Genomic DNA, 12,128 nt, shown 5'->3' with positions numbered 1-12,128 from the left:
AATTCAATAAATTTGCACATTTAAAAACCCTACGAATTTTTAAACACTTAAGATTTATGAAAATAAAACAGCTGATTATATTAGCAGTTTATATTTGAATATCAATATTCGTCTCAATTTTAAATTTTTTATATTGTTAAGCACAAAATCCAATAATAATTTAGTTTATAATTGAAACAAAAATAACATGTCAATACAAGAGGAGCGGAGTAAATATGTTTGTGTACGTATGTACATACGTGTGTAAGCACGAGGAGGCGGAGCGAGCGGCTTATTGAGTCAAGCCGAGTCAAGCCAAGTCCAACTCATTCCAACTCACAACTCAATAAGCCGGCTTATTGAGTCAGCGGCTTACTTGAGGTCAACTCAACTCAGCTTGACTCAACTCAACTCAATAAGCCGATTCAAGCCAAGCCGAGTTGGCAACTCTAGTAAGTACATTACTTGCGTCTTTTTAAACCATGAAGTTATTTTTGATTTGTAAATATGTGTTTCAACGTTTTAACGAAAAAAACGCTTAAGATTTATTACCGTTTTATGAAGACATTTCAGAATTTTAAAGTTTTAAACTACTGACAAATTAAGATAAGGCAAATTAAGATATTTTTACACGATTTAAGATATTCTCAAGGCCCATTCAATTTTACCCAACAAAATTAAGGAAATAAATGGCAAAATTTTAAACTCAAAATAATAAATCCGAAAGAGATTTTTGAGATATTGATGTGCAATCCAAGCGAATTTTACCATAGCTTCATATCAGTTTCGAATTCCTTGAAGTCGAAAATAATTTATGAAGAAGTTTTGCATTATTTGAATGAATAAAAAAATATTGTTTGCTTTCTCAACGATTAAATTCTTAGGTATATAATGCAAATTAGATGATCTTAATCTCAATTTTTTCGGGGGGACATTAACATTACTTGTCCCCCCGGCACATTTTCTGGGGGTACATTGTCCCCCTGTCCCCCTGCTTCCGCCGCCACTGCCTACATATCTTCTTGCGGTATATGTAATTAAAATATATAGGAATATAGGAATATATGATGTATCTGAAACTAATATATCCATAAATTAAAGCAGGTTGTTTAACGGCAAAAATAGCATAAAATAACCAATCTACATACTTAATTGCACACGTATATATATGTGCATACGTACACATGTCTGAATTCTCAAGCCGAACATTTTTAGTTGTGACATGTTTTAAAACCCTGGTCAACAATGGTGTTCAATCTACAACCTTGTGCACTCCAATGCCGTCGAAAACAATGCACATTTGACATTGTGGCTATGTACCAGCAATGAAATTTGTACTAATATTTTACGCATTATTAAATTTCTCACTTTTAGCGAATAACCTCGTATGAAACTTGACTCAAGGCGTCGTCACATTTCTTCAATTTTGTTCACTCTTTCGAAAATTAATTTCACAAAATACTTACCTATGTGCATCACCATGAGATTCTTCCTCTGCTTGGCGTTTTTCATTGTGTGCAACTGTGAGCCAATTTATTTATCGATAAATATTATATGTTTAAAATTCGACAATAAATAATGACCATATTTTTATGAATCCGCAGGTCAGGAGTCGCTCGTAGAATTAGAAGGGATGGAAGGTCCTGGTCCATCTCGATACGCAAGGTCGCCCGGACATTGGTTGGTCCCTCCGCCGGATTTTGCTCGAGGTGGGTGTCAACCAAAAGGGCGGCGCTGTTATGATCAAGACTTCTATTGTTGCACCCGATATTGCAGTCCAGCCACGCAGAAGTGCGAAATTCGACCTACGAAGAAATCAAAAGTGCGCCCACTTCCGGTAAGAACCTCGTATACATAAATATGTGCATATTTATGTACTCTCAATAAAGTTATGTAAAAGCGACTCAGGCTTGAGTAAAATAGATGATTGGTCAACAATTTGGTAAAACTTACCCGAGGTTGTGTAAATTTTTAAATTTGTCCAACGTTGTATAGATTTTTACACCAATTTTACCCAATTGTTGCGTCATCCTTCATTTTACCCACAACTAGGGTTCTACATGTCATATTTGTCATGTCATATTTGTCCGTCGTAAATGTCAAATGTCATAAATGTCAGACATTTACCGATGGTGTCAATGTCAGACATTTATGACAAATTGACATATACAGAAAATTTCATAAGTGTCATAAATGTCATGACATTTATGACATGTCAGTGGACATTTTCAGAGCCATCGAGTTCTTAATACTGACTCAACTTCCCCGCTTTATTCAATCTGTGCACATTTCAACTTTGCTTCAACTTGACTTGATCGATGATGAAGAAATAACTTGTTAATTATTTTACACCGTTATAATTGATCTTCATGTATTACAAGGACAGATAAATTGGTAAGTTACTATTATATAATAAGATTTACTAAATCGCGTAAAGATTTTCGTAATCTTTAAATGGAAAATTCGGTTTGTGGCATCAAAGCAATATTATTTATTTAACCTTTTTATTTGTTTCAGATATATTTCAAGCGCCATGAAAACGGCAGATCGAATTTGGCTGGAGTGGAAGGTTGTAGGTGACAAGGCAACTTGCCGACACTGCAATCATAAAACAATAACAAAACATGCCACAAGGTGCAAGGAACATACGTCCACCTGTTCAAGTGCACCACCCGCAATTCGGCAGAAATACGTTGCAGATCTGACGGACTTGAAATTGCGACAAACTAGTCTAAGACCTGTAACGCTGGCAGTGCAGAAAATGGATGACTCGAATCAAGAGCTGGAGTTGGTCGAGGAAATCTGCGCCAATGCTGACGAGCTCTCGACTACAATTCCCAGTACTACAACGGCAAAACGACATCATTCGTCCTTCTCGCAATCAAGGCTTCTTTGAATTAACGCTATTTTGAAACTTAAGATGAAAGAACTGCAGACAATCTGGGTGAATGCCATGATAAATGGAAACATCCCATTCAACTGGCTACAAGATCCAGTTTTGAATAGTTTTTTTCAAAAACTGGGCTCAGGATTCGTCATGCCTTCTCCGCGACAGGCGTCTACATCAAGTTTGAGCGCACTGAATAAAGACGCACTTACTTGTGTAAACGATGCTATTTATAATAACCGGCACCTTTCAATCATTATTGACGGGTGGAAAAATTGTCGGGGAGTTCCAGTTATCAACATAATTTTGGCAAATCCCTCATCTTGTATTTTCTACAAGAGTTATGAACCAGGTGAGTACTTACACATGTTTATAAAATATACCACAAATTGTACGATTCGCCTTATATGCACGTATTTGACTATAATTTTATTTTGCACACATTCCAGGGGCCAATAGGGAGACTGGAGAGTATTTGGCTTCAGTAATTAAAGGAGTAATAGAAGAAGTACAGGCCACTCATGGACAAGGAAAAATTGTCGCGATTGTCACTGACCAAGGAAGCAACTTTGTGAGAGCACGACGCGTAATTTCTAATGAGGAAACTATTTTGTCCATCAATTGCGGTGCACATATGCCAAATCTGCTAGCTGAAGATATTTCAAAAATTCCTAGTATCAATCGTTTCCTTAAAAAGTCCACCAACGTTGTCAAAGAAATTAAGAAGTCCAAACTTAAACTTGCTCAATATTATGATGAATATCAGAAATGGATTGACGATGAAAGAGTAAAAGGAAATACGCCAAGATCTCGTGTCACTCTAACCCTTCCTTCGAAGACAAGATGGTATGGAATCAGGGATATGTTTCATAAATTACTGAGAGCAAGACCTGTCCTAGAAAGACTATCTATCCTTCATGAGATTGACTTCACTTCCTCCACTCGAATGGCTTTAAAGGATGACTCTTTTTGGACTAAGCTCGAACACGTGGCTCCACTTTTTAGAGCAATTACTGATGGTAGTTTTCATAAATATTTTATTGAAAACCAAGCTCTTTCTTAATCTTTCTTCATTTTATAAACTATTTTTGCAGTTATTGCAATTACGGAAGGAAATTCGTCTACGTTGTCGGACGTGGTAGAAGAATTTGAAAAATTGCGGGGAATTTTTGAACAAAACGGGGACAATTCTGACATACTAAAAAATGCCACAAATATTTCTGAAATTAAAAAATGTCAAACAATATTTAAGAACAGGACTGATATCCAAAAACTAACGAAAATTCACTACTTAGCTAACTTTTTGGATCCAAGGTATAGAGGTCAAAAATTTGTCGAAGACGAAGAAAAACTGTTGATGACACTTTCAGAACTTGAAGATTATGCGAAAAATATTGGAGTCATTCCAACTGAAGAAGCCAAGGAAGAACTCGGCCGTCAAATATCCAGTTATAGGAGGAAAGAAGGCATATTTGGAAATTCGATGCTTTTGCACAGAGTCCCTCATTTGTATTGGGATAATTTATTATCATTCCAATCTGCGAGTATCTTAGCTACTGTTGGTGTCAGGATTTTATCAATTCCCAGTGCAGGAGCTGAAAGAAGTTTCTCAATTCAAGGAAATGTACACACAAAAAATAGAAACCGATTATTAGAAACAACTGTAGAACAAATTATGAGAATCAAGTGGAATAATCAGCAGCGGTACCCAAAAAAACTGAAAAAAGCGGTAACAAGTCTCGTTATTGAGCCGCATCAGCAGGAAGATGTGGCGTCAGATTCCGAGTCCGATGACAATTCTGACATGGAAATAGCCGAACCTGACTCGGAAAGTGAACTAGATACCTAAATGCATTTTAGAATATGTTAAAAATATCCATGTTTGTTAAAAAATAAAACATGAATAGGAATATAATTGAAAGTATGAATCATTCTTGGCGTTGTATTATTTACGGAAATCATATCGTTTAAATTTAATCTGGAGGTTCTAAATGTCATAACTGACATGTCATAAATGTCATATTTGTCATATTTGTCAGACATTTATCAATAATGTCAATGTCAGACATTTATGACAAATATGACACGACATGACAAATATGACATGACGCGACATTTATTTCTTGACACGGACATTGTAGAACCCTACCCACAACCTAAATGTTACATAACTTTATTTAGAGTGAATAGAAAACCCATTGAGTTCAATTAGGAATTTATTTTACAGGGTCCTTGTGGTCATGGTGGCCAGCCGTGTGAGAGTTCGAACTATTGTTGCAGCGGGTATTGCGCTAGCAAGGTTTGCATGCCTTGAGGGAAAAAAGTTACAATGCGCAGCTAGATTTTTCCACAAAAATAAAAAAAGCATACATTACACAAAGAATACAATGGGTCTTTGACAAACATAAAATTGCAAATAAAGCTACTTACTTCGAAAACCCTATAAAAATAGTTTAAATTGTTATATGCAAATTAGTAGGCATGTACATAAATCGTAATTTTTGATATTTACATTGTGGAGCTAAGGTGGATTAAATCTGGTATGCTAATTCATAACGTTTGATCATTAGTTGGATATAGGGGCACAGGTTTAGACAATCCGAGTTTAGATAACTGAAATATAGAACGTCAACTTTTATATTTTTGCATACATAAATATTTAGAATATTTTTACTATAAATAAGGTAGTCTTAGTCCTAGGATTTGCATAGATTTAATTTTTTATTGAGATAACAAAAGATTATGAGCTACATGTCAAGTTTAACGTTACGTTACAGTTTATCAAAGATCAAAGAAGTGATCATTCCCCTAGCGCATCTTCGATTATAACCACGGTTACTTTTTTATGCTAGTTCTAATTTACTATTCATGAAAATAGGAGTGCCTATTACAAATTTAATATGTTTTAATTAGTTGGTATGTAACAATTATCCATTGAATTACATAAATATGATCCCTATACCCGTTTCGACGAACCAGAATCATAAATGACTCATCAATTATTAACTTCAATTTCAATTCATTCACGAATTCACTTCAATTGACAAACATACATATGCATTTATAGCTCTGATTGCAAGTACACACATATTTATACTTTCTGTTCCAATTTAGTTAACTTTAAAGTTCAGTCAGAACTGTAATACATTTACTGATATATTTTAAGATCGTGATCGATCGTGCACGTTTGAGTACCTTTTCTTTATTAATGAAATGAAGTAAAGCCTTTAGGAATTTAAGGTTAAAAAACAAATTACAAAATACAGCAATTAGGTCCATAACAGCGCAGTAATGGTATAATCCACAATTGCATAGCAAAACGTGGACTTTGTCGAAACGCACAAATGGTAAAAATTAAATTTAAACAAGCCCGCATATACTGTCACGGCTTTACACGTTTTCAACCTTCTCCTTAAATACCGCCGATCACAGCTGTGTCTCACCTCCACGCGCCAACTTTGCAGAAGAGCTTCCGCATTTTCAAAAATGCTAATCGCCAGTGGTAACAAGATTTGAATAACGACCGGGATAATTCCCGCCGACACGGGACACACGAGATAATACGGCATCGGGAGAACTGATCGCATTTTGACCGTTAAAAAATTCAAAGTCACACTTAAAAGGAGACCAAGAATCATTAATACCGAAGCTGCCGTGGAGGACACTTCATGAACAACTTGTAGGATTATTTCCAAATAATTATATATTCTCAAAATTTCCAAACTTTTTATCCTACTCATCGCAATTCGCCCCGAGTTTTCTTCCAGGTAGGACATGATACCTAAAATGATGTGAATTCCAATGGCAAAAATACAAATTCCCAGCGGAAAAAGGCGCATCAGCTCAATCGCGGGAATTATGTATGTAACACGCATAGTGTAAACGAAATATTTGGCATAACCGTCGCAGTCGTAGACATAGGTGCATCCTATTGTTAACGTGTCCCTGCCAAAGTATTGGGCAAAAAAGACGTTAAAAAATGGAAAGATTGCGATTATCAGGACGCAGATATTCAGCGAGATTCCAAGTGTATCAATGTAGTATGGACCAAGACGTAATCCAGTTGTAATAGAAATTTGCGAAATAATTTGCAAATTTGTCACACCCATCGAATTCCTCACCTGGCTTGTTAAACTTTGCGTCGAGTTTCGACAGACAGTTGAAGGCAGCCACAGATTGCTTTGCTTGCAGCACGAGCATCAACTCCATCCCGATTCCGAACATGATCAGGATCATCATGGCGATCGTGATGAGCGTACATACATATGAACATTTTTCTTAAACATGTTGGCGTTTTTTTTGTAAATATTAAACCCATATTTGAGCGATTTTTACAAATACATGATAATGACATTTATTGTGAAGCTCTGTAACATTCGCACTGCGAAAGATCGTAATGTGCGAATTTCGCATATTACGATCTATCAAAAATCATGTTTAGCAGGGTATGCAGACCACCGTCTGCATCCAACTCTTTTTCCAGATCGGCTAAGAATACTTCATCATTTTCAGCCAGACCGCCCACCGCTTTTGGGACGCCTTCCACCGGCACGTGTTCAAATATGGGCGAAATGTCGTCCGAACATACGTGAATCTAAAAAAATTCAGCAACTTGATTTCACTATAAATCGTGTAAAAAAAATAGCATTTTACCCACCATTTTTCGCATATCATACGGAAGTAGCCACTTAACAAAGGAGTAAGTTTTCTCAAACAAGATTCCGCTATTTCTAAAAATCACGCATTTTGTCACATTTTTGGGCAGTGCATTATACAGCCTGATACTGATTAAAGTCTCTCTGAAGCTGAATATTTTCGCGTGTGAAGTGGAGAACCCTTTAGTATCAAAAATATGCAGTAAAGTGGGAGGTTCGCTGCGTGATTTTGCGGAACATCTCGGGTCGCGATGGGCAATTTTTAGGGCTGCGTACAAGTAAAATGCGAATATTATTCGCATTTCAGGATTAGGTATTCGTGTTGGATCCCAATTTGCTAAATAAACATTAGAGCAAATTGTGCATATGTAAATCTACGTATTTGCACACATGTATTTATGTATATATTTCACAAAATGAAGAATTTTACCCGCCTCGAATAGAAGGATGAGTGAAAGTTTCCCATCGTCCCCGAAATGTTTTATAATTCGCAATAATTTTGCTTTGCGAAAAGTAGAGATCAATTGGGTAGGGGTAATTCCTTTATAAAAATTTGGATACGTGACAGAGCCCAAGTGGTGCAAGGTTTTAACCTGTGTAAAAAAATAAATCTTTGTAAATTCATAACCGGGTGAAACAATTTTTTGGTATTAATCCCATAATTACTGTTTTAATTAGAAGGACGGGATCCATAGAACAGATGCCAAGCCCGTGTAATACAAGTTCTTGATAAGGGGCGAAAATTTTAGCCACATTTTTCAGTACGTCGTCATCTATAAAAAATTATTTATGTGTTGTAATAATGTTATCTTTGAACCCTGAAATAGTGGGGGTATTCATTACGAGTTCGCAACATAAGTTTGAAAAAATTGAACTACTTAAATATGTACTAGCCTCGGAGATGTGTAAATTCGCCAATTATAAATTTGCAAGCCAAAACTTTTTGCGAACTCTTAATGAATACCCGCAGTTTTTACCTTTTGCCAATTTAAAAACTTCTTCAACCGAAGAAACTTCCTGTTTGGATATGGCGCTCATTGTTTAGGTGTTTTAGTAAAGAAGGAGGTTGAAATTAGTTTAACTTTAGTGTATTTCCTACAAATCCCATTATTCGACTAGTAAGACGATGACCAGCAGGATTTTTTCCGTGGTTGTGAAAATTTAATTTTTTCATAGTAAAGGCATCGCAACGATGAGAACCCGTGAGAACTTGTCCCGCCCGTGGCGTATGTACACAGATGAAATACTTGATAAGTACATAATGCGTACATATCTATTACACACATGGATACATATTTATACATATACATATTTATATTCTTATGTCGGTTATTATATTAACACAAGGTATGTATGTACATAGTTACACACCTGCATAAATACTGGACATACTTACTCGCATATATATTTTGAACTCGTGTAAAAATTCATAATCAGGTTGTGCAAGAACAACAAACTGTGAAGTTAATTTTTTCCGACAACGAAAATCAGTCCTTTACTATGCGTACAAGAAAGATTCCCGATTACGCTAAAAAAAAGATATGTACGTACATATGTATGTAGATAGATGTGTACAGTGTGGAGCCAAATTATTTTTCGACTTATAAGTATGTAAAAGCTGTTCTACATATGTACTTTACATAGATATTATCTTTGATAACAGCTTGAAAATTTGCAAAGTGATAACTCGGAAACATTGAGGTTGTATGGGGTTCCTTTTTCTGAAAAGTAAAACGGTTAAAGCTCATAATTTGTTATTATTTTTCAGCTCAGCTACTTATCACTAGTAATTTTGTTCCTTTTCGGTTTTATTTTTTGAGTGGATAGCCCTGAATATTTCAACATATTTACATTTCGAGATTTATTTTTGTCATTAGCCTTGGATAAGGTTACTCCGACTTGCATAATCATATATAGGCACATGCAAAGTTGTTTTTCTTATGCTTGTTTGCGCAAAGAAATGTACCACTTCCATAAATACATAAGTACATATGTATGTATGTGGCTGGAAATTAAATTAAGGAAATTTATAAATTATGCAAATAAATAAGCGCGTACATGCTTACCTAGCATTTAAACCGATTTCCTTCTAGTATTAAGAAGCAATTGTTTTCCTGCCCAAGACGAAGAAAAGGCTGGACATTATTAAAGATAAATTAAGCAGATAGTGAAAAATTTATGTGAAAGTATACCCAGTTTAGTGGATATTTTTCTCAATAAAGTTTATTAACGATGCCCACAAATTTAATTAGGAAGTAAATACACTGTTAGAAATTTAGCATGCTAAGGCAAGTACTGGTTTCTCGGTATTAAAGTTTATACCGGTCCGTAAAAATGCGCTACCAATATGGTAAAACTGCAATACTGAGCTATTACTACATATACTTATCAATACCCACTTTGGTAGAGTCATACACGAATACCGCTTGGTATTATTTTAACACTAGATTTCTAAGAGTGTACATATGCCTACGTTTACAAATAAAACTTAACATTGTCCCGGCTTCGTTATCCCAGAACAATATTATTTTTAGTCCTTCCATACTTTCGAGAGGGGAACGTTTTCACGTGAACAAAAAATGTCCCTGGCACGATACGTTCGACACATTCTTGTCCCACGAGATTGGACGGAATCCTTTACTGAACTCTTGAACGTGGCATATTTCCTGGTTTCGCTGACCTTCGTGACCACGAAAGAAGGACATTTGGCCGTGACGAGGAAAACCTGGAGAATTGCGTTCCTCTGGGGAATGCTGATAGTTTCGACGATCGACAGTTTCTACAGGGCCGTGGTTTGTGGCAAGGTCAACTACAAGGAGATGAAGAGCAAGGATATTATGCAGATGTACATCGAACTCTTCTCCAGATCGGGGGCGACGATCTTGTCGTGGGACATATTCGTCAAGATGGAGACACACGCAAACTTTGTGAACCATATTTTTAATATGAATGAGAGACTAGCTGGTAATTGGAAGAATTTTTCATCACATAAAAATTACGAATTACAAATGGGAAAAATTACAAATCAAATAGGCTGAAGGTTCCTAAAATAGTACATCTTCCTGCCAATATTTTAGTTCATGCGGTATAGCAAAAGTAACACTACCCAGTCACCAGTGGAGGTCCATATCCCGATTTCTGTCAATTTTTTTCTGTGTACAGAAATTTATATTTCTAACGTCCTTGAAATTTTCGATTCGCACTTTCCATGAGAGTTGCTAATTTTTTTATGATCTGTCTCGATACATGCTGCATTAAATTAAATCCAGACTATAAATTTTCAGATTTTTTCCTAATAAAATTTCAGTTTGTCCTGATCAGTAATGTTTTCTTCTCTTTGATTTTAGCACCATCGGTATTTTATCAAACTAGGGCGGCAACATGGAGAGGAATGCGTGGGATGGATATCTACATTTTTGTGGCGTGTGGTCCTGTCAGTTACGTGTTTCCACTCGTAGGCTCGATCGGAGCTCATCTTCAGGACAGACACAGTCCTCGGTACTGGGGCGCCATGTTGCTTCCACGCTGGATGTACGACTCACTGTTTGGCACCATTTCGTACGCTACGTTCGAACTGTTCGTCGTTTACTCGAACGGGTACAGCGTCTTTTTCATTATGAGCGTAGGAATTGCGTATGCAACCCTGATGCTCACTTGGGTTCAAGGACTAAATCTGAAGTCAAGGTTAGTAAAAAAAATATTTACTTTTAATTATGAAGTTTTGTGAAATTTTGCGAGATTTCGCAGAACTTTTGCTGGAAAACCATGAACATTTTTCGCAAATGAGCATATTTTTATTTCGCGAAATTATTTCGTAAATTCACTCTCACCGATATATAACACAAATCCATGGAAACAATATAAAAATGTGTTTTTATGTATAAGTAATTTTGTGAGATTTATAAGATATGATACTTTTTCCGAAATATTATTTTGCAAATCTCCTGACGACACAAATTTTTTTATTTTGGCAAATTTGTTAAATGAGGTTGCGATGCGGTATGTTTGTAAAGGATTATGCATGCAAAATGACTTTAAAAATCGTACGAATCTTACAATATTACTATTGTGCCATTATTCCGCAGGTTTAACTACTCTACCGACCGTCGCCTAGAGTTGTATCAAGGTCTAGAAATCCTGAACAATGTAGCCAGCGTCTGCTACTCCCGAGTTTTATGGCCAGCCGGCCAGAACACGATTTTGATATGTCACGTTACCATCAACGTGATCTTAATTTCGATGCATGATGCAATTCCTCTCGGTCTTCTGGGTATGCTGATCACCACGCTCGTGATGCTCCTCCTCTTTGAAAGAAACTGCATCAAGGCATGCGCAGAAATGTATGAAGAGTCGAGAAAGTTTAAGCGCCTAATTGCTGCAAGGGGACATCTGAGACAGAGAAAGGTCGCAAGGTCGCTACGACCTCTCAAAGTTTTTGTTGGATCATACTACTACTTTAAAATGAGCACTTTCATGACTTACGTTAATACCGTGGTCGATTACACGATTGATTTCTTAATTGCAAGTAATTAGAGCATACGCGTACTTTATAACGATGTACATACTCTTTATCCATGCAACTTTGAGCCGTGGCTAAATACTGAGCA

The 12,128-nt window shown here is 36.2% G+C and overlaps 1 protein-coding gene across 1 annotated transcript; it reads right to left on the bottom strand.

Moving 5' to 3' along the window:
• Nucleotides 1-7,236: 7,236 nt before the first annotated feature.
• LOC118433877 lies at nt 7,237-8,614 on the bottom strand. The gene is made up of 5 exons (XM_035846293.1): nt 8,499-8,614; nt 8,188-8,294; nt 7,952-8,114; nt 7,524-7,858; nt 7,237-7,460 (listed from the first exon to the last, which is right to left on the bottom strand). Exons 1-5 carry the CDS (start codon nt 8,557-8,559, stop codon nt 7,281-7,283), a joined length of 846 nt encoding a protein of 281 aa, XP_035702186.1. The 5' UTR covers nt 8,560-8,614; the 3' UTR covers nt 7,237-7,280.
• Between the last annotated feature and the right edge of the window lie 3,514 nt (nt 8,615-12,128).

The sequence above is a fragment of the Folsomia candida genome, unplaced genomic scaffold (genome assembly GCF_002217175.1).
Source record: "Folsomia candida strain VU population unplaced genomic scaffold, ASM221717v1 Fcan01_Sc001, whole genome shotgun sequence".
Lineage (NCBI taxonomy): Eukaryota > Metazoa > Arthropoda > Collembola > Entomobryomorpha > Isotomidae > Folsomia > Folsomia candida.
Note: the sequence above shows the minus strand (reverse complement) of the source record. Positions and strands in the feature narration are given on the sequence as shown.

What these genes read in the sequence shown, in the direction of transcription:
- LOC118433877 (XM_035846293.1), bottom strand. Translation starts at nt 8,559, where the DNA reads ATGAGCGCCATATCCAAACAGGAAGTTTCTTCGGTTGAAGAAGTTTTT. An exon ending in CCGTCCTTCTAATTAAAACA is followed by an intron (nt 8,115 to 8,187) that starts GTAATTATGGGA and finishes TTTTTTACACAG; the next exon opens with GTTAAAACCTTGCACCACTT. An exon ending in CATCCTTCTATTCGAGGCGG is followed by an intron (nt 7,859 to 7,951) that starts GTAAAATTCTTC and finishes ATGTTTATTTAG; the next exon opens with CAAATTGGGATCCAACACGA.